This window comes from Ips typographus, linkage group LG15 (assembly GCF_016097725.1).
Source record: "Ips typographus isolate SLU linkage group LG15, UJ_Ityp_2.0, whole genome shotgun sequence".
In the NCBI taxonomy this organism is placed as follows: Eukaryota; Metazoa; Arthropoda; class Insecta; order Coleoptera; family Curculionidae; genus Ips; species Ips typographus.
The window spans coordinates 7,953,048-7,978,953 of record NC_138436.1 but is presented as its reverse complement, the minus strand read 5'-3'; the positions used below and the strand labels follow the sequence as shown (position 1 = coordinate 7,978,953).

The window sequence follows — 25,906 nt, the reverse complement described above, 5'->3', positions numbered from 1 at the left end:
CCCCTGGCCGTTAGGCAACCAGCCGTGCACTTTGGTGTGCCACGCACGCCCTGCAGGAGTTTTAAGTGCCAATCGGTGAATAACTCAGTTTTGGGTAAGAATGGTATACGGGGTGGTCGAAAGAGAATTTCACGGGCTACAAATTGGTATATTGAACCACCCTGTAAGTGTCTAAATAACAAAGTTACGGGGTGTTGGAGTGAAAACAAGTCAAAATCAAACTACCGCACGACTCAGTTTTAACGGTAAATAACTCGGTTATTGGACGTTTAAGGTAAAAATGGTATACAGGGTGGTCGAAAGGGAATTTCAAGGGCTACAAATTGGTATATTGAACCACCCTGTAAGTGTCTAAATAACAAAGTTACGGGGTGTTGGAGTGAAAACAAGTCAAAATCAAACTACTGTACAAGATAAATAAATCATCATCTAGAACCTTCCGGAATCTTCTAGAACAACGTAGAAAGTTCTGGAACCTTCCGGGGAATTCTAAAACCTTCTAGAACCATCTGGCGCATTCTAGAATCATCTAGAATTTGCCGAAACCTTCTAGAATGCCCTGGAATATGTTAGAAGCGTGTAACACCTTCTAGAACCTTCTAAGGCAGTCTAAAATCATCTAGAACTTTCTGGAATCTTCTAGAACAACGTAGAAAGTTTTAGAAGCTTCTGGAACCTTCCGCGGCATTCTAAAACCTTCTAGAACCATCTGGCGCATTCTAGAATCATCTAGAATTTGCTAAAACCTTCTGGAATGTCCTAGAATATGTTAGAAGCGTGTGGCACATTCTAGAACCTTCTAAGGCATTCTAAAATCATCTAGAAATTTCTAGAATCTTCTAGAACAACGTAGAAAGTTTTAGAAGCTTCTGGAACCTTCCGCGGCATTCTGAAACCTTCTAGAACCATCTGGCGCATTCTAAAATCATCTAGAAATTGCCGAAACCTTCTGGAATGCTCTAGAATATGTTAGAAGCGTGTGACACCTTCTAGAACCTTCTAAGGCATTCTAAAATCATCTAGAATCTTCTAGAACATCGTAGAAAGTTTTAGAAGCTTCTGGAATCTTCTGCGGCATTCCAAAACCTTCTAGAACCATCTAAAACATTCTAAAATTATCTAAAACCTTCTGGACCATCTAGAACATTCTAAAATCATCTAAAACCTTCTAGAATCATCTGGAACATTCTAAAATCATCTAAAACCTTCTAGAATCATCTAGAACATTCTAAAATCATCTAAAACCTTCTAGAACCATCTAGAACATTCTAAAATCATCTAAAACCTTCTAGAACCATCTAGAACATTCTAAAATCATCTAAAACCTTCTAGAATCTTCTAGAACATCGTAGAAGGTTTTAGAAGCTTCTGGAACCTTCCGCAGCATTCTAAAACCTTCTAGAACCATCTAGAGCATTCTAGAATCATCTAAAAATTGCTGAAACCTTCTAGAACATCGTAGAAGGTTTTAGAAGCTTTTGGAACTTTCGGGACTTTCAAGACTTTGACTCAACGTAGCTCCGTTATTGAGGGAGCTACCGAAAAAGTGTAGAAAAGGAAAGTTGTAGGGAATTTCCTCCTCTACAAGATTGCGTCAGAGCGTTTTTGCCCTAAAAGGCCTCCTCAGGGATTTACAGGACAAAAACGGTGACAGGACGCACCAAACTGTTTTTTTCAAATAACTCCACTTTGACTGGGCGTAGCTCCGTTATTCGAGGAGCTACCGAAAAAGTGTAGAGAATGTAAGTTGTAGGGAATGAAATTCCCTACAAGATTGTATCAGAGCGTTTCTGCCCTCAAAGGCCTCCTCAGGGATTTACAGGGCCGAAACGGTGACGGGACCGTCCAGTCGCCATCGCGACCAGATATCCCACTTTCCGGCCGGAAAACGTTTCGATTTTCCAGTTTTCTCGCGTAGCGAGGGTGGGGGGGAGGGGAAAGAAGCCCCGGGAGGGGAGGGGGGGGGGAAAGCGCTGGAGGGGGTGGGGGGGGCGGAAAACCACTTTCCTCCTCAGTTTGGTGGGCGATCACGTGACGCACGGCCATTTTAGCCAGAAATGGACGCCATTCGTCGCCTGAAAAAGGTAAAAAACCCATCAATTGCCCCCCATTTTGGTTTCTTATTGCCCACTTTGCCTAAATTGGGACCGATTTGCGTGCGTCCCAATTCGGACCGGTCGATTCGGTGCATTTCGTTCGTTATCATTTGTTTTTATCGCGACATTTGTTTACTTTAGACGTCGATGGGTAAGTCAACACACCATTGTATTCGTATCGAAATTTCAACCCTCTAACTCGTCTAGTTTCGGAGATATTCGCGATTGAATTTTCGACGCCCTCTAGCGGCCAAACCGCGCAACTAACTGACTTATTTTATGGTGTTTTCTGAAAGCCCTTTTCATGCTCTATCTTTTCCATTCTGAGGACTTTCACCCTAAATTGCCAAATAAGGGAGTTATTAAGGGTTGAACAGTTGGGTGCACTATTAGAAATCTGGATGAGAGGGAAATTGTTTGGATCTAAATAACTCGCTTATTTGGGACACTTTGTGGAAACTTTTATATGTCAATGGAAAGCCCATTTGATGGGCTACATTTTGACGTTTGAACGACTTTTCTAACTGTCATAATAACCGAGTTATGAGCTGTCAAAGTTTGACAGCAGTCAAAACCTTCCAAGGCCGGTATCTCAGTTATTTGGGAATTTTTCAAAAAATTTCTAAGAAAACAAAAGAAAGTTAAGGTTCTGTCAAACATTTTGACGTTTAAACGACCCGCCTAACTGTCATAGTAACCGAGTTATGAGCTGTCAAAGTTTGACACCTTCCAGGGCCGGTATTTCGGTTATTTGGAAATTTTTCAAAAAATTTCCAAGAAAACAAAAGAAAGTCAAGATCCTGTCAAACATTTTGACGTTTAAACGACCCGCCTAACTGTCATAGTAACCGAGTTAGGAGCTGTCAAAGTTTGATGGGAATTTTCGACGCCCTCTAGCGGCCAAACGATGAATTGTTTTTGCGCAGAGAATGGTGTACCCGGAAAAACTGTCGCTCGATCAAATTCCCGAAAAGACGACGCACGCGCCGCCATCTTGGTGCACCGAACCATTGGAGGGTACCAGCAAAGTGGTGGAGGTCAGACCCATCAATGACCCATCAGAGACCTCGTCGGATACCGCGTAAGTTCACATTTCAGAGAAAAATGTTGCAAAAGTTCTAAAATGTTCAGAAAATCTAGAAATGTTCAAAAGTTCTACTTGCTTGGAAACGGTCTAAAAACACCCTAAAACTCTTTAAAACCATTTTTTGTGGTTTTTAGACCGAAAAAAACGGAAAATGTTGAAAAGTTCTAAAAATGTTCAAAAGTTCTACTTGCTTGGAAACGGTCTAAAAACACCCTAAAACTCTTTAAAACCATTTTTTTGTGGTTTTTAGACCGAAAAAAACGTAAAATGTTGAAAAGTTCTAAAAATGTTCAAAAGTTCTACTTGCTTGGAAACGGTCTAAAAACACCCTAAAACTCTTTAAAACCATTTTTTTGTGGTTTTCAGACTAAAAAACGAGAAATGTTGAAAAGTTCTAAAAATGTTCAAAAGTTCTACTTGCTTGGAAACGGTCTAAAACACCCTAAAACTCTTTAAAACTATTTTTTTGTGGTTTTTAGACCGAAAAAACGGAAAATGTTGAAAAGTTCTAAAAATGTTCAAAAGTTCTACTTGCTTGGAAATGGTCTAAAAACACCCTAAAACTCTTTAAAACCATTGTTTTGTGGTTTTTAGACCGAAAAAACGGAAAATGTTGAAAAGTTCTAAAAATGTTCAAAAGTTCTACTTGCTTGGAAATGGTCTAAAAACACCCTAAAACTCTTTGAAACCATTTTTTTGTGGTTTTTAGACCGAAAAAACGGAAAATGTTGTAAAGTTCTAAAAATGTTCAAAAGTTCTACTTGCTTGGAAACGGTCTAAAAACACCCTAAAACTCTTTAAAACCATTTTTTTGTGGTTTTTAGACCGAAAAAACGTAAAATGTTGAAAAGTTCTAAAAATGTTCAAAAGTTCTACTTGCTTGGAAACGGTCTAAAAACACCCTAAAACTCCTTAAAACCATTTTTTTGTGGTTTTTAGACTAAAAAAACGAGAAATGTTGAAAAGTTCTAAAAATGTTCAAAAGTTCTACTTACTTGGAAATGGTCTACAAACACTTCTAAACACCTTAGAACTGTGTTTTTTAGGTTTTTAGACCCAAAAAACGTAAAATGTTGAAAAGTTCTAAAAATGTTCAAAAGTTCTACTTGCTTGGAAACGGTCTAAAAACACCCTAAAACTCTTTAAAACCATTTTTTTGTGGTTTTTAGACTAAAAAACGAGAAATGTTGAAAAGTTCTAAAAATGTTCAAAAGTTCTACTTGCTTGGAAATGGTCTAAAAACACCCTAAAACTCTTTAAAACCATTTTTTTGTGGTTTTTAGACTAAAAAACGAGAAATGTTGAAAAGTTCTAAAAATGTTCAAAAGTTCTACTTGCTTGGAAATGGTCTAAAAACACCCTAAAACTCTTTAAAACCATTTTTTTGTGGTTTTTAGACCGAAAAAACGGAAAATGTTGTAAAGTTCTAAAAATGTTCAAAAGTTCTACTTGCTTGGAAATGGTCTAAAAACACCCTAAAACTCTTTAAAACCATTTTTTTGTGGTTTTTAGACCGAAAAAAACGGAAAATGTTGTAAAGTTCTAAAAATGTTCAAAAGTTCTACTTGCTTGGAAACGGTCTAAAAACACCCTAAAACTCTTTAAAACCATTTTTTTGTGGTTTTTAGACCGAAAAAACGTAAAATGTTGAAAAGTTCTAAAAATGTTCAAAAGTTCTAAAATGTTGCTCAAGTTCTAAAAAATGTTCCGTAGCACACCCGAAGGCCATCATCAGTTCATCCAGGACCGTATCCGCCATCTGGTGGACGCGTTCTCGACTAGAGCGCGTACGGTGCGCGATCGGCTCGACGCACCGGACACGCCGTCATCTGTGAGGTGAGCTGTCAAAAGTCGATTTTTCTGTCAAAACTGTCAGACGTCACATTTGACAGTTCGACGACCGAAATGGACGAACCGAGCAAAAGCCCGATTGACGGTCGACAGACGAGATTGAGCGCGTCGTTTTCCGATCGATACGTCGACGACGAGCCGCACGACAAAATGGCGACTGCGCCATGTTTGTATCGATGTTTCCGCCATGTTGAAATTATCGATCCGAACGGACGTGCCTACGTCGTTTGGATGTGCGTGGTCACTTTGACGCTACTCTACAACGCTTGGGTATGTTGGCAAAAGTTCTACAAAATGTTGTAAAGTTCTAAAATGTCTAAAAATGTTGGAAAAGTTCTACACAATGTTGTAAAGTTCTAAAATGTCGAAAAATGTTGCGAAAGTTCTACAAATTGTTGAAATGTGCTAAAATGTTCAAAATGTTGCCCAAAATCTAAAAATGTTGCAAAAGTTCTACAAAATGTTGTAAAGTTCTAAAATGTCGAAAAATGTTGGGAAAGTTCTACAAAATGTTGAAATGTGCTAAAATGTTCAAAATGTTGCAAAAGTTCTACAAAATGTTGTAAAGTTCTAAAATGTCTAAAAATGTTGGAAAAGATCTACAAAATGTTGTAAAGTTCTACAAAATCTTGAAATGTTCTAAAATAACCAAAAAAATGTAGAAAGTTGGAATTTTCAGGTGATTCCCCTCAGATCGACTTTCCCCTACCAAACCGACGAGAATCGTTCCTATTGGATGTTGTTTGACTACGTCAGCGATCTAATCTACGTCATCGACATGTTGTTGATACAGCCGCGCGTCAAATATCTGCACGAGGGTTTCTGGGTGACCGACAAAACGTTGCTGATACAAAACTATGTGAAAAACAAACATTTCAAGGTAATGTTGAAAAGTTCTAAAAATGTTCAAAAGTTCTACTTGCTTGGAAACGGTCTAAAAACACTTCTAAACACCTTAGAATGGTGTTTTTTAGGTTTTTAGACCCAAAAAACGTAAAATGTTGGAAAGTTCTAAAAATGTTCAAAAGTTCTACTTGCTCGGAAACGGTCTAAAAACAACCTAAAACTCCTTAAAACCATTTTTTTGTGGTTTTTAGACTAAAAAACGAGAAATGTTGAAAAGTTCTAAAAATGTTCAAAAGTTCTACTTCTTAGGAAACGGTCTAAAAACACTTCAAAACACCTTAGAACGGTGTTTTTTAGGTTTTTAGACCCAAAAAACGTAAAATGTTGGAAAGATCTAAAAATGTTCAAAAGTTCTACTTGCTTGGAAACGGTCTAAAAACACTTCTAAACACCTTAAAATGGTGTTTTTTAGACCCAGAAAACGTAAAATGTTGGAATGTTCTAAAAATGTTCAAAAGTTCTACTTGCTTGGAAACAGTCTAAAAACACTTCTAAACACCTTAGAATGGTGTTTTTTAGGTTTTTAGACCCAAAAAACGTAAAATGTTGAAAAGTTCTAAAAATGTTCAAAAGTTCTACTTGCTCGGAAACGGTCTAAAAACACCCTAAAACTCCTTAAAACCATTTTTTTGTGGTTTTTAGACTAAAAAACGAGAAATGTTGAAAAGTTCTAAAAATGTTCAAAAGTTCTACTTCTTAGGAAACGGTCTAAAAACACTTCAAAACACCTTAGAACGGTGTTTTTTAGGTTTTTAGACCCAAAAAACGTAAAATGTTGGAAAGATCTAAAAATGTTCAAAAGTTCTACTTGCTTGGAAACGGTCTAAAAACACTTCTAAACACCTTAAAATGGTGTTTTTTAGACCCAGAAAACGTAAAATGTTGGAATGTTCTAAAAATGTTCAAAAGTTCTACTTGCTTGGAAACGGTCTAAAAACATTTCTAAACACCTTAGAACGGTGTTTTTTAGGTTTTTAGACCCAAAAAACGTAAAATGTTGGAAAGTTCTAAAAATGTTCAAAAGTTCTACTTGCTCGGAAACATTGTAAAAACACTTTAGAACTATTTTCAGTTGGACGTGGTGGCGCTGTTGCCGCTCGATCTCCTCTATTTGGTGACCGGACCGGATCTGGTGATTCTACGTTGGCCGCGCCTGTGCAAAATGCACACGTTTTGGGAATTTTTCAGTTTGATCGATCGCCGTCTGGCCAATCCGTACACGATCCGCATCACCAAAACGTTCATCTACATGATGTACCTGATCCATTTGAACGCCTGCGCCTACTACGCCTTCTCGATCTACGAAGGTACGCTAACAATGTTGTCAAAGTTCTAAAAAATGTTCGAAAGTTCTACTTTTGTTAGAAACTGTCCAAAAACACTTTAAAACACGTTAGAACTGTGTTTTTCAGGTTTTTAGACTTGAAAAACAACAAAATGTTGAAAAGTTCTAAAAATGTTCAAAAGTTCTACTTGCTTGGAAACGGTCTAAAAATGATTCTAAACGTGGTAGAACTATGTTTTTTGGATTTTTAGACTAAAAAACTGGAAAATGTTGAAAAGTTCTAAAAATGTTCAAAAGTTCTACTTGCTTGGAAACGGTCTCAAATGATTCTAAACATGGTAGAACTATGTTTTTTGGATTTTTAGACAAAAAAACTGGAAAATGTTGAAAAGTTCTAAAAATGTTCAAAAGTTCTACTTGCTAGAAAACAGTCTAAAAACACACTAAACACCTTGGAACTATGTTTTCCCGGTTTTTAAGCTTGAAAAAGATCAAAATGTTGAAAAGTTCTAAAAATGTTCAAATGTTCTACTTTGTTAGAAACTGTCTAAAAATGCTTTTAAACGCCTTAGATCAATGTTTTTTAGGTTTTTAGACTTGAAAAACAACAAAATGTTGAAAAGTTCTAAAAATGTTTAAAAGTTCTACTTGCTTGGAAATGGTCTAAAAACACCCTAAAACTCCTTAAAACCATTTTTTTGTGGTTTTTAGACTAAAAAACGTGAAATGCTGAAAAGTTCTAAAAATGTTCAAAAGTTCTACTTGCTTTGAAACAGTCTAAAAACACTTCTAAACACCTTAGAACGGTGTTTTTTAAGTTTTTAGACCCAAAAAACGTACAATGTTGGAAAGATCTAAAAATGTTCAAAAGTTCTACTTGCTCGGAAACGGTCTAAAAATACCCTAAAACAAAAAATGATTCTAAACATGGTAGAACTATGTTTTTTGGATTTTTAGACTAAAAAACTGAAAAATGTTGAAAAGTTCTAAAAATGTTCAAAAGTTCTACTTGCTGAGAAACGGTCTAAAAATGATTCTAAACATGGTAGAACTATGTTTTTTGGATTTTTAGACAAAAAAACTGGAAAATGTTGAAAAGTTCTAAAAATGTTCAAAAGTTCTACTTGCTAGAAAACAGTCTAAAAACACACTAAACACCTTGGAACTATGTTTTCCCGGTTTTTAAGCTTGAAAAAGATCAAAATGTTGAAAAGTTCTAAAAATGTTCAAATGTTCTACTTTGTTAGAAACTGTCTAAAAATGCTTTTAAACGCCTTAGATCAATGTTTTTTAGGTTTTTAGACTTGAAAAACAACAAAATGTTGAAAAGTTCTAAAAATGTTTAAAAGTTCTACTTGCTTGGAAATGGTCTAAAAACACCCTAAAACTCCTTAAAACCATTTTTTTGTGGTTTTTAGACTAAAAAACGTGAAATGCTGAAAAGTTCTAAAAATGTTCAAAAGTTCTACTTGCTTTGAAACAGTCTAAAAACACTTCTAAACACCTTAGAACGGTGTTTTTTAAGTTTTTAGACCCAAAAAACGTACAATGTTGGAAAGATCTAAAAATGTTCAAAAGTTCTACTTGCTCGGAAACGGTCTAAAAATACCCTAAAACAAAAAATGATTCTAAACATGGTAGAACTATGTTTTTTGGATTTTTAGACTAAAAAACTGAAAAATGTTGAAAAGTTCTAAAAATGTTCAAAAGTTCTACTTGCTGAGAAACGGTCTAAAAATGATTCTAAACATGGTAGAACTATGTTTTTTGGATTTTTAGACAAAAAAACTGGAAAATGTTGAAAAGTTCTAAAAATGTTCAAAAGTTCTACTTGCTAGAAAACAGTCTAAAAACACACTAAACACCTTGGAACTATGTTTTCCCGGTTTTTAAGCTTGAAAAAGATCAAAATGTTGAAAAGTTCTAAAAATGTTCAAATGTTCTACTTTGTTAGAAACTGTCTAAAAATGCTTTTAAACGCCTTAGATCAATGTTTTTTAGGTTTTTAGACTTGAAAAACAACAAAATGTTGAAAAGTTCTAAAAATGTTTAAAAGTTCTACTTGCTTGGAAACGGTCTAAAAATGATTCTAAACATGGTAGAACTATGTTTTTTGGATTTTTCGACTAAAAAACTGGAAAATGTTGGAAAGTTCTAAAAATGTTTAAAAGTTCTACTTTGTTAGAAACGGTCTAAAAACACTTCTAGACACCTTAGAATTGTGTTTTTTAGGTTTTTAGACTAAAATACAACAAAATGTTGAAAAGTTCTAAAAATGTTCAAAAGTTCTACTTGCTTGGAAACGGTCTAAAAATGATTCTAAACATGGTAGAACTATGTTTTTTGGATTTTTAGACTAAAAAACTGGAAGATGTTGGAAAGTTCTAAAAATGTTCAAAAGTTCTACTTGCTTGGAAACGGTCTAAAAATGATTCTAAACATGGTAGAACTATGTTTTTTGGATTTTTAGACTAAAAAACTGGAAGATGTTGGAAAGTTCTAAAAATGTTCAAAAGTTCTACTTGCTTGGAAACGGTCTAAAAATGATTCTAAACATGGTAGAACTATGTTTTTTGGATTTTTCGACTAAAAACATGGAAAATGTTGGAAAGTTCTAAAAATGTTTAAAAGTTCTACTTTGTTAGAAACGGTCTAAAAACACTTCTAGACACCTTAGAATTGTGTTTTTTAGGTTTTTAGACTAAAATACAACAAAATGTTGAAAAGTTCTAAAAATGTTCAAAAGTTCTACTAGCTGGGAAACTGTCTAAAAACACTTCTAAACATGGTAAAACTATGTTTTTTGGATTTTTAGACAAAAAACTGGAAAATGTTGAAAAGTTCTAAAAATGTTCAAAAGTTCTACTTGCTTGGAAACTGTCTAAAAACATTTCTAAACATGGTAAAACTATGTTCTTTGGATTTTTAGACTAAAAAACTGAAAAATGTTGATAAGTTCTAAAAATGTTTAAAAGTTCTACATTGTTAGAAACGGTCTAAAAACACTTCTAGACACCTTAGAACCGTGTTTTTTAGGTTTTTAGACTAAAATACAACAAAATGTTGAAAAGTTCTAAAAATGTTCAAAAGTTCTACTTGCTTGGAAACGGTCTAAAAATGATTCTAAACGTGGTAGAACTATGTTTTTTGGATTTTTAGACTAAAAAATTGGAAAATGTTGAAAAGTTCTAAAAATGTTTAAAAGTTCTACTTTGTTAGAAACGGTCTAAAATCACATCTAGACACCTTAGAACTGTGTTTTTTAGGTTTTTAGACTTGAAAAACGAAAAATGTTGAAAAGTTCTAAAAATGTTCAAAAGTTCTACTTGCTTGGAAACGGTCTAAAAATGATTCTAAACATGATAGAACTATGTTTTTTAGGTTTTTAGACTTGAAAAACGAAAAATGTTGAAAAGTTCTAAAAATGTTCAAAAGTTCTACTTGCTGAGAAACGGTCTAAAAATGATTCTAAACATGGTAGAACTATGTTTTTTGGATTTTTAGACTAAAAAACTGGAAGATGTTGGAAAGTTCTAAAAATGTTCAAAAGTTCTACTTGCTTGGAAACGGTCTAAAAATGATTCTAAGCATGGTAGAACTATGTTTTTTGGATTTTTAGACTAAAAAACTGGAAAATGTTGAAAAGTTCTAAAAATGTTCAAAAGTTCTACTTGCTTGGAAACGGTCTAAAAACCCTTCTAGACACCTTAGAACTGTGTTTTTCAGGTTTTTAGACTTAAAAACCGAAAAATGTTCAAAAGTTCTAAAAAATGTTCGAAAAAGTCTACAAAAACTGCGTTTCTTCTACTTTTTGTTGCCGTTTCAGGTATCGGAAGTAACGATTTCGTTTTCAACGGCGAGGGCAACGCCTACATCAAATGTTTCTATTTTGCCACCAAAACGGCCACGTCGATTGGCAAAAATCCGAAACCGTCGCAGGAGTTGGAGTACATTTTTATGACGTTCTCATGGTTGATGGGTGAGTGACACGACCGCCATTTTAGGATTTTTGAATTCCCCGACCCCGAATTAGTCGAAAACGAGTATAATCTCCATTTTTTAAATTTTGGCCGCCATCTTGAATTTTCTCTCTTCCAGTGACAGTTAGAGTAAAACTGACAGTTGCAATGGATTCCCTGACCCCAAATTAGTCGAAAACGAGTACAAACTCGAGGGGTGTAAGTGGATCGATATTAAAGTTGTGTGCGGAAAGTGTCTTTCCCGCACTAAAAACCAACTTTCTTGCTTTTCAAGCTAGAACGTCAGTCTAACCGTCATTTTATGTTAAAATTTCTCGGAAAACACACCGGTGAAGTCGATTTTCTGATATCTCCCAAACCAAGCGAGTTACACCTAAAATCTTACTTTTTATCGTTTTTTTTTTAGCAGAAACTCGGCCAGGTTAAGAGATACGTAAATTCTGAGTGCGGAATTGAAATCGGCGACCCCAAATTAGTCGAAAACGACTGGTCACTCGGGGGGTCCAAGTTGAAAAACAAAAAAAGTTGCGGGGAAAGTGTCTTTTCTACACTAAAAACCAACTTTCTTGCTTTTCAAGCTAGAACGTCCGTCTAACCGTCATTTTATGCTAAAATTTTCCAGAAAAGCCACCGGTGCACTCGGTTTTACGATATCTCAAAAACTAACCGAGTTTTAAATTTTGGCCACCATCTTGAATTTTCTCAGGTGTGTTCGTGTTCGCTCTTCTGATTGGCCAGATCAGGGACATCATATCGACGGCCACTAGATCGAAGACCGAGTACCGGAAACTGGTCGACGAAACGTTGGAATACATGAGACGCATGAATTTGCCGCCCGACATGCAGAGACGTGTCAAATTGTGGTTCAGTTACACGTGGGAGACTCAACGTACCTTAGGTAACTCGAAAACATGTTCAGAAAGTCTAAAAATGGTGTCAAGTTCTAAAAAATGTTCAAAAAGTCTAAAAATGTTGTCAAGTTCTAAAAATGTTCAAAAGTTCTACTTGCTTGGAAATGGTCTACAAACACTTCTAAACACCTTAGAACTGTGTTTTTTAGGTTTTTAGACCCAAAAAACGTAAAATGTTGAAAAGTTCTAAAAATGTTCAAAAGTTCTAATTGCTTGGAAATGGTCTACAAACACTTCTAAACACCTTAGAACTGTGTTTTTTAGGTTTTTAGACCCAAAAAACGTAAAATGTTGAAAAGTTCTAAAAATGTTCAAAAGTTCTACTTGCTTGGAAATGGTCTACAAACACTTCTAAACACCTTAGAACTGTGTTTTTTAGGTTTTTAGACCCAAAAAACGTAAAATGTTGACAAGTTCTAAAAATGTTCAAAAGTTCTACTTGCTTGGAAATGGTCTACAAACACTTCTAAACACCTTAGAACTGTGTTTTTTAGGTTATTAGACCCAAAAAACGTAAAATGTTGAAAAGTTCTAAAAATGTTCAAAAGTTCTACTTGCTTGGAAATGGTCTACAAACACTTCTAAACACCTTAGAACTGTGTTTTTTAGGTTTTTTGACCCAAAAAACGTAAAATGTTGAAAAGTTCTAAAAATGTTCAAAAGTTCTACTTGCTTGGAAATGGTCTACAAACACTTCTAAACACCTTAGAACTGTGTTTTTTAGGTTTTTAGACCCAAAAAACGTAAAATGTTGACAAGTTCTAAAAATGTTCAAAAGTTCTACTTGCTTGGAAATGGTCTACAAACACTTCTAAACACCTTAGAACTGTGTTTTTTAGGTTTTTAGACCCAAAAAACGTAAAATGTTGAAAAGTTCTAAAAATGTTCAAAAGTTCTACTTGCTTGGAAATGGTCTACAAACACTTCTAAACACCTTAGAACTGTGTTTTTTAGGTTTTTAGACCCAAAAAACGTAAAATGTTGAAAAGTTCTAAAAATGTTCAAAAGTTCTACTTGCTTGGAAATGGTCTACAAACACTTCTAAACACCTTAGAACTGTGTTTTTTAGGTTTTTAGACCCAAAAAACGTAAAATGTTGAAAAGTTCTAAAAATGTTCAAAAGTTCTACTTGCTTGGAAATGGTCTACAAACACTTCTAAACACCTTAGAACTGTGTTTTTTAGGTTTTTAGACCCAAAAAACGTAAAATGTTGAAAAGTTCTAAAAATGTTCAAAAGTTCTACTTGCTTGGAAATGGTCTACAAACACTTCTAAACACCTTAGAACTGTGTTTTTTAGGTTTTTAGACCCAAAAAACGTAAAATGTTGAAAAGTTCTAAAAATGTTCAAAAGTTCTACTTGCTTGGAAATGGTCTACAAACACTTCTAAACACCTTAGAACTGTGTTTTTAGGTTTTTAGACCCAAAAAACGTAAAATGTTGACAAGTTCTAAAAATGTTGTCAAGTTCTAAAAAATGTTCAAAAAGTCTAAACATGTTGTCAAGTTCTAAAAAATGTTCAAAAAGTCTAAAAATGTTGTCAAGTTCTAAAAAATGTTCAGAAAGTCTAAAAATGTTGTCAAGTTCTAAAAAATGTTGAAAAAGTCTAAAAATGTTGTCAAGTTCTAAAAAATGTTCAGAAAGTCTAAAAATGTTGTCAAGTTCTAATAATGTTGTCAAGTTCTAAAAAATGTTCAGAAAATCTAAAAATGTTGCCAAGTTCTAAAAAATGTACAGAAAGTCTAAAAATGTTGCCAAGTTCTAAAAAATGTACAGAAAGTCTAAAAATGTTGGTGGATGTATACGCGGTGCAATTTTACCGTTTCCCATGAAATAACTCGCTTATTTGACAGTTTACGTCAAAAACCCTTAGAATGTTTATTGTAGAGAATGAAATTCCCTACAACTTTACTTCTTAAGGTTTTTCTGATTGGAGAACAAATAAGCGAGTTAGGAGAGTTAGAAGTTGGTGTTAAATCACTTTGGTGCTTCAGCGCAGTTTTTCCTGGATAACTCGCTTATTTGACCATTTACGGCAAAAACCCTTAGAATGTTTATTGTAGAGAATGTCATTCTCTACAACTTTACTTCTTAAGGTTTTTTCGATTGGACGACAAATAAGCGAGTTGGGAGAGTTAGAAGTGGGTCACAATTTCAAATTTTTTTTTCTTCCAAGACGAGAAGAACATAATGGACTGTTTGCCGCACAAAATGAAAACGGACATTGCCATCAACGTGCACATCAACACTTTGAGCAAAGTGAAACTGTTTGCCGATTGCGACGAAGCGCTGCGCAGAGAACTGGTTCTCGAGCTGAAAAGCGTCATCTACCTTCCCGACGACGTAATTTGCAAAAAAGTACGTATTTTTACCGGTTTCGGGTCGTTATTTTCGAAAATTAACACCAAAAACGGATTCCCCGACCCCAAATTAGTCGAAAACGAGTATAATCTCGATTTTTTTTTATTTTGGCCGCCATCTTGGATTTTTGGCCTTCCAGTGACAGTTAGCGTCAAACTGACAGTTGCAATGGATTCCCTGACCCCAAATTAGTCGAAAATGAGTATAAACTTGATTTTTCAAATTTTGGCCGCCATCTTGGATTTTCTGCCTTCCAGTGACAGTTAACGTCAAACTGACAGTTGCAATGGATTCCCTGACCCCAAATTAGTCGAAAACGAGATATTACTCGATGGTACCATTTAGCTAGCTTGGACAAGGTTAGTAAACCCGGTACCATCGTTTGGGTACTTTTAAACTGATGGTACCACCTTAAAAAAGTAAAATTTTTAAAATCTAACCTCAGAAATGGGTTCCCCGACCCAAAATTAGTCGAAAACGAGATACTACTCGGTGGTACCATTTTTCAATTTACCCAAGTGGTACCATGGTACTGATGGTACCAGGAGTGGAAAAATTGCAATTTTTTACTTTAAAACACTTCAGTCAGCTTGGACAAAGTTAGTAAACCCGGTACCATCGTTTGGGTACTTTTAAAACTGATGGTACCACCTTAAAAAAGTAAAAATTTTAAAATCTGCCCTCAGAAATGGGTTCCTCGACCCAAAATTAGTCGAAAACGAGATACTACTCGGTGGTACCATTTTTCAATTTACCCAAGTGGTACCATGGTACCGGTGGTACCAGGAGCGGAAAAATTGCAATATTTTACTTTAAAACTATTCAGCCAGCTTGGACAAGGTTAGTAAACCCGGTACCATCTTAAGGGTACTTTTAAAACTCATGGTACCACCTTAAAAAAGTAAATTTTTTAAAATCTGACCTCAGAAATGGGTTCCCTGACCCAAAATTAGTCGAAAACGAGATACTACTCGGTGGTACCACTTTTCAATTTACCCAAGTGGTACCATGGTACCGGTGGTACCAGGAGCGGAAAAATTGCAATTTTTTACTTTAAAACTATTCAGCCAGCTTGGACAAGGTTAGTAAACCCGGTACCATCTTTAGGGTACTTTTAAAACTCATGGTACCACCTTAAAAAAGTAATTTTTTTAAAATCTGACCTCAGAAATGGGTTCCCCGACCCAAAATTAGTCGAAAACGAGATACTACTCGGTGGTACCATTTTTCAATTTACCCAAGTGGTACCATGGTACTGGTGGTACTAGGAGTGGAAAAATTGCAATTTTTTACTTTAAAACCCTTCAGCCAGCTTGGAGAAGGTTAGTAAACCCGGTACCATCGTTTGGGTACTTTTAAAACTGATGGTACCACCTGAAAAAAAGAAAATTTTTAAAATCTAACCTCAGAAATGGGTTCCCTGACCCAAAATTAGTCGAAAACGAGATACCACTCGGTGGTACCATTTTGAGAATTTTGTGGGTACCATCACTGAGGTGGTACCTTAAAAAACCTGTCCGCCATCTTGAATTGTTGCTGATTACCACATTGTAGTTGTGCGATGCCGCGTTGGAGAGGACTTGGTAAGACTGGACTGTGATTGGTCGAATTTTGCGGTAAGAAAACAAAATGGCTGCCAAAAATCCAAGATGGCGGCCAAAATTTAAAAAATCGAGTTTATACTCGTTTTCGACTAATTTGGGGTCAGGGAATCCATTGCAACTGTCAGTTTGACGTTAACTGTCACTGGAAAGGAGAAAATCCAAGATGGCGGCCAAAAATTTAAAAAAATGTTCATTATGACAGTTGGGTTGGAATTTTGCAGATAATTTTAGTTTCTTTGAATTCCTTGACGTGAAATTAGTAGAAAACGAGTTCAAACTCGATTTTTTTGGTGAAATTCAAAATGGCGGTTGTGGGCGCCATTTGCATTTTCTGCCATTTTGAGTTGAGATAAAGGGGTCGTGTTTGTACTCGTTTTCGACTGATTCGAGGATGCCGAATCGATCTGCACAGTCAGAATTCACGTACTTTTCACTCGGATCGAGTTTTCACAAAATTTGAGGTTAAAAATTAGTTTTTTTAGGTGTAACTCTGTTAGTTTTAGAGATATCGTAAAACCGAGTGCACCGGTGGCTTTTTTGGAAAATTTTACCATAAAATGACGGTTAGACGGACGTTCTATCTTGAAAAGCAAGAAAGTTGGTTTTTAGTGCGGAAAAGACACTTTCCCCGCAACTTTTTTGTTTTTCAACTTGCACCCCCCGAGTGACCAGTCGTTTTCGACTAATTTAGGGTCGCCGATTTCAATTCCGCATTCAGAATTTACGTATCTCTTAACCTGGCCGAGTGTCTGCTAAAAAAAAACGATAAAAAGTAGGATTTTATGTGAAACTCGGTTAGTTTTAGAGATATCGTAAAACCGAGTGCACCAGAGGCTTTTCTGGAAAATTTTAGCATAAAATGACGGTTAGACGGACGTTCTAGCTTGAAAAGTAAGAAAGTTGGTTTTTAGTGTAGAAAAGACACTTTCCCCGCAACTTTTTTGTTTTTCAACTTGGACCCCCCGAGTGACCAGTCGTTTTCGACTAATTTGGGGTCGCCGATTTCAATTCCGCACTCAGAATTGACGTATCTCTTAACCTAGCCGAGTTTCTGCAAAAAAGAACGATAAAAAGTAAGATTTTAGGTGTAACTCGCTTGGTTTGGGAGATATCAGAAAACCGACTTCACCGGTGTGTTTTCCGAGAAATTTTAACATAAAATGACGGTTAGACGGACGTTCTATCTTAAAAAGCAAAAAAGTTGGTTTTTAGTGTAGAAAAGACACTTTCCCCGCAACTTTTTTGTTTTTCCACTTGGACCCCCCGAGTGACCAGTCGTTTTCGACTAATTTGGGGTCGCCGATTTCAATTCCGCACTCAGAATTTACGTATCTCTTAACTTGGCCGAGTTTCTGTTAAAAAAAAACGATAAAAAGTAGGATTTTATGTGAAACTCGGTTAGTTTTAGAGTTATCGTAAAACCGAGTGCACCGGTGGCTTTTCTGGAAAATTTTAGCATAAAATGACGGTTAGACGGAGGTTCTAGCTTGAAAAGCAAAAAAGTTGGTTTTTAGTGCGGGAAAGACACTTTCCGCACACAACTTTAATATCGCTCAACTTACACCCCTCGAGTTTGTACTCGTTTTCGACTAATTTGGGGTCGGGGAATCCATTACAACTGTCAGTTTCACTCTAACTGTCACTGGAGGGGAGAAAATCCAAGATGGCGGCCAAAATTTAAAAAATCAAGATTATACTCGTTTTCGACTAATTCGGGGTCGGTGAATCCATTTCCGGTGTTAATTTTCAAAAAAAAATGTTTTTTTTTCAGGGCGACATCGGCACCGAAATGTACATTGTGCAGTCGGGCAAAGTGCAAGTGTTGGGCGGCCCGACGGGCCGCGAAGTGTTGGCAACACTGTCCGAAGGCAGCGTTTTTGGCGAAATCAGTTTGCTCGGCATACCCGGAATGAATCGACGCACCGCAGACGTCAGGTGAGTGTCAAAAAACTGTCAAATTAGCGTCAGTTTGACGTTGCGCACAACGTCATCGAATATTCCAGATCGTACGGCTACTCGAACCTGTTTGTGCTGGACAAAACCAGTCTGAATCAGGCGCTGTCCCATTATCCGGAAGCGCAGGAATTGCTCAACAAAAAAGCGAAACAGCTGATGCGCAAAAACGCCGCGATGGAGCGCGACAACATGATCGTGATCAATAATCCGGAATCGCCCGAACGCCACGCGAAATTGCTCGACGCCGTTCTTCAGGTGAGTGCTAACGTCAAACTGACAGTTGGAATGGATTCCCCGACCCCAAATTAGTCGAAAACGAGTATAATCTGGATTTTTTAAATTTTGGCCGCCATCTTGGATTTTTTCCCTTACAGTTAGAGTAAAACTGACAGTTGCAATGGATTGCCTGACCCCAAATTAGTCGAAAACGAGTACAAACTCGAGGGGTGTAAGTGGATCGATAATAAAGTTGTGTGCGGAAAGTGTCTTTCCCGCACTAAAAACCAACTTTCTTGCTTTTCAAGCTAGAACGTCCGTCTAACCGTCATTTTATGCTAAAATTTTCCAGAAAAGCCTCTGGTGCACTCGGTTTTAAGATATCTCTAAAACTAACCGAGTTTCACTTTAAATACTACTTTTTATAATTTTTTTTTAGCAAAAACTCTGCCAGGTTAAGAGATACGTAAATTCTGAGTGCGGAATTGAAATCGGCGACCCCAAATTAGTCGAAAACGAGTGGTCACTCGGGGGGTCCAAGTTGAAAAACAGAAAAGTTGCGGGGAAAGTGTCTTTTCCACACTAAAAACCAACTTTTTTGCTTTTTAAGCTAGAACGTCCGTCTAACCGTCATTTTATGCTAAAATTTTCCAGAAAAGCCACCGGTGCACTCGGTTTTACGATATCTCTTAAACTAACCGAGTTTAGCCCAAAAAAACACATTTTTAACCTTGAATTTTGTGAAAACTCGACCAGAGTGAAAAGTACGTCAATTCTGACTGTGCAGATCGATTCGGCATCCTCGAATTAGTCGAAAACGAGTACAAACACGACCCCTTTATCTCCACTCAAAATGGCAGAAAATGCAAATGGCGCCCAAAACCGCCATTTTCAATTTCACCAAAAAAATCGAGTTTGAACTCATTTTCTACTAATTTCACGTCAAGGAATTCAAAGAAACTAAAATTATTTGCAAAATTCCAACCCAACTGTCATAATAAACATTTTTTTTTATTTTTGGCCGCCATCTTGGATTTTCTCCCTTCCAGTGACAGTTAACGTCAAACTGACAGTTGCAATGGATTCCCTGACCCCAAATTAGTCGAAAACGAGTACAAACTCGAGGGGTGTAAGTGCATCGATATTAAAGTTGTGTGCGGAAAGTGTCTTTCCCGCACTAAAAACCAACTTTTTTGCTTTTTAAGATAGAACGTCCGTCTAACCGTCATTTTATGTTAAAATTTTCCAGAAAAGCCACCGGTGCACTCGGTTTTACGATATCTCCAAAACTAAGCGAGTTTCACATAAAATCCTACTTTTTATCGTTTTTTTTTAGCAGAAACTCGGCCAAGTTAAGAGATACGTAAATTCTGAGTGCGGAATTGAAATCGGCGACCCCAAATTAGTCGAAAACGACTGGTCACTCGGGGGGTCCAAGTGGAAAAACAAAAAAGTTGCGGGGAAAGTGTCTTTTCTACACTAAAAACCAACTTTTTTGCTTTTTAAGATAGAACGTCCGTCTAACCGTCATTTTATGTTAAAATTTCTCGGAAAACACACCGGTGAAGTCGGTTTTCTGATATCTCCCAAACCAAGCGAGTTACACCTAAAATCTTACTTTTTATCGTTCTTTTTTGCAGAAACTCGGCTAGGTTAAGAGATACGTCAATTCTGAGTGCGGAATTGAAATCGGCGACCCCAAATTAGTCGAAAACGACTGGTCACTCGGGGGGTCCAAGTGGAAAAACAGAAAAGTTGCGGGGAAAGTGTCTTTTCCACACTAAAAACCAACTTTCTTGCTTTTTGAGGTAGAACGTCCGTCTAACCGTCATTTTATGTTAAAATTTTCCAGAAAAGCCTCTGGTGCACTCGGTTTTACGATATCTCAAAAACTAAGCGAGTTTCACTTAAAAAAACACATTTTTAACCTTGAATTTTGTGAAAACTCGATCCGAGTGAAAAGTACGTCAATTCTGAGTGTACAGATCGATTCGGCATCCTCGAATCAGTCGAAAACGAGTACAAACACGACCCCTTTATCTCCACTCAAAATGACAGAAATTGCAAATGGCGCCCAAAACCGCCATTTTGAATTTCACCAAAAAAATCGAGTTTAAACTCGTTTTCTACTAATTTCAGGTCAAGGAATTCAAAGAAACTAAAATTATTTGCAAAATTCCAACCCAACTGTCATAATAAAAAAATTTTTTTATTTTTGGCCGCCATCTTGGATTTTCTCCCTTCCAGTGACAGTTAACGTCAAACTGACAGTTCCAATGAATTCCCCGACCCCAAATTAGTCGAAAACGAGTATAATATCGATTTTTTAATTTCGGCCGCCATCTTGGATTTTTGGCAGCCATTTTGTTTTTTTAACGCAAAACTCGACCAATCACAGTCCAGGCTTAACGAGACCTCTCCAACGCGGCAACGCACTACTTCAGTATGGTAATAAGCAACAATTCAAGATGGCGGACAGGTTTTTTATGGTACCACCTCAATGATGGTACCCACAAAATTCTCAAAATGGTACCACCGAGTAGTATGTCGTTTTCGACTAATTTTGGGTCGGGGAACCCATTTCTGAGGTCAGATTTTAAAAATTGTACTTTTTTAAGGTGGTACCATGAGTTTTAAAAGTACCCTTAAGATGGTACCGGGTTTACTAACCTTGTCCAAGCTGGCTGAAGTGTTTTAAAGTAAAAAATTACAATTTTTCCACTCCTAGTACCACCAGTACCATGGTACCACTTGGGTAAATTGAAAAATGGTACCACCGAGTAGTATCTCGTTTTCGACTAATTTTGGGTCGGGGAACCCATTTCTGAGGTTGGATTTTAAAATTTTTACTTTTTTGAGGTGGTACCACCAGTTTTAAAAGTACCCAAACGATGGTACCGGGTTTACTAACCTTGTCCAGGCTGGCTGAAGGGTTTTAAAGTAAAAAATTGCAACTTTTCCACTCCTGGTACCACCAGTACCATGGTACCACTTGGGTAAATTGAAAACTGGTACCACCGAGTAGTATCTCGTTTTCGACTAATTTTAGGTCGGGGAACCCATTTCTGAGGTTAGATTTTAAAAAATTTATTTTTTTAAGGTGGTACCATCAGTTTTAAAAGTACCCAAACGATGGTACCAGGATTACTAACCTTGTCCAAGCTGGCTGAAGGGTTTTAAAGTAAAAAATTGCAATTTTTCCACTCCTGGTACCACCGGTACCATGGTACCACTTGGGTAAATTGAAAAATGGTACCACCGAGTAGTATCTCGTTTTCGACTAATTTTGGGTCGGGGAACCCATTTCTGAGGTTAGATTTGAAAAAAATTACTTTTTTAAGGTGGTACCATGAGTTTTTAAAGTACCCAAACGATGGTACCGGGTTTACTAACCTTGTCCAAGCTGGCTGAAGGGTTTTAAAGTAAAAAAATTGCAATTTTTCCACTCCTGGTACAACCGGTACCATGGTACCACTTGGGTAAATTGAAATATGGTACCACCGAGTAGTATCTCGTTTTCGACTAATTTTGGGTCGGGGAACCCATTTCTGAGGTTAGATTTGAAAAAAATTACTTTTTTAAGGTGGTACCATGAGTTTTTAAAGTACCCAAACGATGGTACCGGGTTTACTAACCTTGTCCAAGCTGACTGAAGGGTTTAAAGTCAAAAATTGCAATTTTTCCACTCCTGGTACCACCGGTACCATGGTACCACTTAGTTAAATTGAAAACTGGTACCACCCAGTAGTATCTCGTTTTCGACTAATTCGGGGTCGGGGAACCCATTTCTGAGGTTAATTTTCAAAAATTTTGACTTTTCACGGTGGTACCGGCCAACAGGTACTACCGCCCGACTCCAAGTCGAACCGATTGCTGAGGTACGGCAGCCGACAAGGTCCGAAGTCGCGACCCGAAAACGCCCGATTCAAGTACCGAAACAGTTTGCCGACGTTTCGGAACTGTCAAAATGGCGGCGCGTGCGCCGACACGTCACGCGCACGTCACAATTTAAGTGAGTAATCTTGGAAAAAAAAAAAAAAAAAAAAAATTTTTTTTTTTTTTTTTTTAGAAAATTCGAAATTTGTTTTGCATGAGCCGCACACTAACAAACTAACCAAGTACGGTATAGTTTTTGAAGATACTGTGTAAACGAAGGTAATTTGGACAAAAAAACCGCTAAAAACACGTTTTTAAACGCATATTCCTTGGGGAATATGCCTGGCATGTGCCAGGAATATTCCACCGGGAATATTCCCTGAATATGCTTTAAATGGGGTTTGTATGAATAATTAACTTAATTTACAGGAAAAACCACTGAAAACGCACTTTTTAACGCATATTCCTTGGGGAATATGCCAGGAATATTCCCCAGGGAATATTCCCTGAATATGCTTTAAATGGGGTTTGTATGAATAATTAACTTAATTGACAGAAAAAAACCACAAAAAATACACTTTTTAACGCATATTCCTTGGGGAATATGCCAGGAATATTCCCCATGGAATATTCCCTGAATATGCCTTAAATGGGGTTTGTATGAATAATTAAAGTAATTGACAGGAAAAACCACTAAAAACGCACTTTTTAACGCATATTCCTTGGGGAATATGCCAGGAATATTCCCCAGGGAATATTCCCTGAATATGCCTTAAATGGGGTTTTTATGAATAATTAAAGTAATTGACAGGAAAAAGTACTAAAAACGCACTTTTTAACGCATATTCCTTGGGGAATATGCCAGGAATATTCCTCGGGGAATATTAAATAATAAAATAATATTATTATTTTATTTTTTTTTTTTTCAGGTCCGTTCAACGACTAACCAGAATGCAGAATCAAGTTGTCAATAAATTTATTGGATTTTATCAAAAAAGTGTTTTTTTTTCCTGTAAAACCCTAAAAATGACCTCTCAAATTTTTTTAAAAAAACCGAAAAAAAAAAATTAAAAAATAAACTAAAAAAAGTAGAATATTGAAAAAAGTGCAGAAAAACGTTAAAAATGACCTCTCAAAGGTTTTTAAAAAGTCAAAAAACAAAAAAAATAAAAAATAAACTAAAAAAAGTAGAAAATTGAAAAAAGTGCAGAAAAACGTTAAAAATGACCTCTCGAACGTTTTAAAAAGTCAAAAATCAAAAAAGTTAAAAATAAACTTAAAAAAGTAGAAAATTGAAAAAAGTGCAGAAAAACGTTAAAAATGACCCCTCAAACGTTTTTAAAAAGTCAAAAAACAAAAAAATTAAAAAATAAACAGCAAAAAGTAGAAAATTGAAAAAAGTGCAGAAAAACGTTAAAAATGACCTCTCAAACGTTTTTAAAAAGTCGAAAAACAAAAAAAAATTAAAAATAAACTCAAAAAAGTAGAAAATTGAAAAAAGTGCAGAAAAAGGTTAAAAATGGCCTCTCAAACGTTTTAAAAAGTCAAAAAACAAAAAAATTAAAAAATAAACAGCAAAAAGTAGAAAATTGAAAAAAGTGCAGAAAAACGTTAAAAATGACCTCTCAAACGTTTTTAAAAAGTCAAAAAACAAAAAAAAATAAAAATTAACTAAAAAAAGTAGAAAATTGAAAAAAGTGCAGAAAAACGTTAAAAATGACCTCTCGAACGTTTTTAAAAAGTCAAAAATCAAAAAAGTTAAAAATAAACTTAAAAAAGTAGAAAATTGAAAAAAGTGCAGAAAAACGTTAAAAATGACCCCTCAAACGTTTTTAAAAAGTCAAAAAACAAAAAAATTAAAAAATAAACAGCAAAAAGTAGAAAATTGAAAAAAGTGCAGAAAAACGTTAAAAATGACCTCTCAAACGTTTTTAAAAAGTCGAAAAACAAAAAAAATTAAAAATAAACTAAAAAAAGTAGAAAATTGAAAAAAGTGCAGAAAAACGTTAAAAATTACCTCTCAAACGTTTTTAAAAAGTCAAAAAACAAAAAAATTAAAAAATAAACAGCAAAAAGTAGAAAATTGAAAAAAGTGCAGAAAAACGTTAAAAATGACCTCTCAAACGTTTTTAAAAAGTCGAAAAACAAAAAAAATTAAAAATAAACTAAAAAAAGTAGAAAATTGAAAAAAGTGCAGAAAAACGTTAAAAATTACCTCTCAAACGTTTTAAAAAGTCAAAAAACAAAAAAATTAAAAAATAAACAGCAAAAAGTAGAAAATTGAAAAAAGTGCAGAAAAACGTTAAAAATTACCTCTCAAACGTTTTTAAAAAGTCAAAAAACAAAAAAATTAAAAAATAAACAGCAAAAAGTAGAAAATTGAAAAAAGTGCAGAAAAAACGTTAAAAATGACCTCTCAAACGTTTTTAAAAAGTCGAAAAACAAAAAAAAATTAAAAATAAACTAAAAAAAGTAGAAAATTGAAAAAAGTGCAGAAAAACGTTAAAAATTACCTCTCAAACGTTTTTAAAAAGTCGAAAAACAAAAAAAATTAAAAATAAACTAAAAAAATAAAAAAATTGAAAAAGCACAGAAAAACGTTAAAAATGACGTTTTCAGAAACCGAAACAGCCCAATAACAGTTGTTTTTGACACTTTTCGCTTTGACCTTGAATAACTCGGTTATTTGACACTTGACGTCAAAATGACACTGAAGCAAAAAGATAGCTCACAGTGAGGGCTTTCCAAAAATATGATCACATGACCTGATAACTCGCATCGTTTGCCCGTTAGGGGGCGCTAAAGGTACACCTAACAGACTAAAAACAGTTGTTTTTGACACTTTTCGCTTTGACCTTGAATAACTCGCTTATTTGACACTTGACGTCAAAATGTCACTGAACGTCAAAGATAGCCCAGACTGTGAGCTATCCAAAAATATGATCACACGACCTGATAACTCGCATCGTTTGCCCGCTAGAGGGCGTCAAACACACCAAAACCAGTCGAAAGAGCGTTAAAGCAGTTTTTGGCAAAAATCTCAAAAACGGTTAAAGTTACCAAAAAATTCCAAGAGGGCAAAAATGTTCCTAACGGATCACCCAACCTGACAACGTAACGCATTAACCTAAATTCGATTGCTGGTATACAGGGTGGACTGAAAATTGTTAGTGCGTCACTATTTTTGGTCACCCTGTACGCAATTTTTTAGTTAGCATTTTTTCTCAAACACCACAGGAAAGAGCAGGTCAAGAGGGTTAATTTGAGTGGTTGAACCACCCTGTAGTCCAAAAAATAACCGAGATATGACACTTTGAATTTTTCACTTTCTGTTTAGCGAGCAAATTTGGCCGTGCAGCATGCGCTTCTAAGCTCCGTAACTCGCTTAGGATGGGTCGGAGCGAAAAAGTTGCCCTTACACAACAGAAAGGGGACTTCCGGAGCTTTCGAATGACGCGTCGCAGAGGGCGCTAGCTGTCATAGGGACGGCGCGAGCAGCTGTCAAAGTTGCAGCGACGCAGTTTGTCGCAAAACAAAAGAAAGTCGCGAAACAAAAACACAGGAAGTGTCGGTCGACTGTCGCTTGTTTCAATTACGCGCGTCGACGGACCGAAATTGAACTAGAACGGTCCGAAAACAATTGAAAACTATGACGTAATCCAACTTTTTTTTGAGGTTAACGGACGGAATTTTAAGGTTAGAATTTCTGTTTTTTTTTTTTTTTGTATTTCCAAGTGGAGCGTGCCATTGGAAATCGCCTATTTTCACTCAGTTTAC

The 25,906-nt window shown here is 35.9% G+C and overlaps 1 protein-coding gene across 4 annotated transcripts; it reads left to right on the top strand.

Annotated features, from left to right (window-relative positions):
* Positions 1-1,987: 1,987 nt before the first annotated feature.
* On the top strand, positions 1,988-23,126 carry CngB (Cyclic nucleotide-gated ion channel subunit B). Of its 4 annotated transcripts, none has more exons than XM_081993007.1 (14): positions 1,988-2,084; positions 3,023-3,177; positions 4,897-5,019; positions 5,076-5,304; positions 5,714-5,914; positions 7,013-7,247; positions 11,052-11,204; positions 11,912-12,103; positions 14,293-14,474; positions 17,853-18,016; positions 18,085-18,292; positions 22,094-22,265; positions 22,323-22,408; positions 23,059-23,126. In XM_081993007.1, exons 1-13 carry the CDS (start codon positions 2,058-2,060, stop codon positions 22,400-22,402), a joined length of 2,121 nt encoding a protein of 706 aa, XP_081849133.1. In that variant the 5' UTR covers positions 1,988-2,057; the 3' UTR covers positions 22,403-22,408; positions 23,059-23,126. The 4 variants fall into 4 exon arrangements, with proteins under 4 accessions (XP_081849133.1, XP_081849135.1, XP_081849136.1 ...); XM_081993008.1 differs by lacking the exon at positions 1,988-2,084 and adding an exon at positions 2,100-2,247; XM_081993009.1 differs by lacking the exon at positions 22,323-22,408.
* The last annotated feature ends 2,780 nt before the right edge of the window (positions 23,127-25,906 follow it).

Excerpts from the sequence above, each read along its gene's own strand:
- CngB (XM_081993007.1), top strand. The coding sequence starts at position 2,058 with ATGGACGCCATTCGTCGCCTGAAAAAG. Across the intron at positions 7,248-11,051 it reads CGCCTTCTCGATCTACGAAG|GTATCGGAAGTAACGATTTC; the intron begins GTACGCTAACAA and ends TTGCCGTTTCAG. Across the intron at positions 14,475-17,852 it reads ACGACGTAATTTGCAAAAAA|GGCGACATCGGCACCGAAAT; the intron begins GTACGTATTTTT and ends TTTTTTTTTCAG.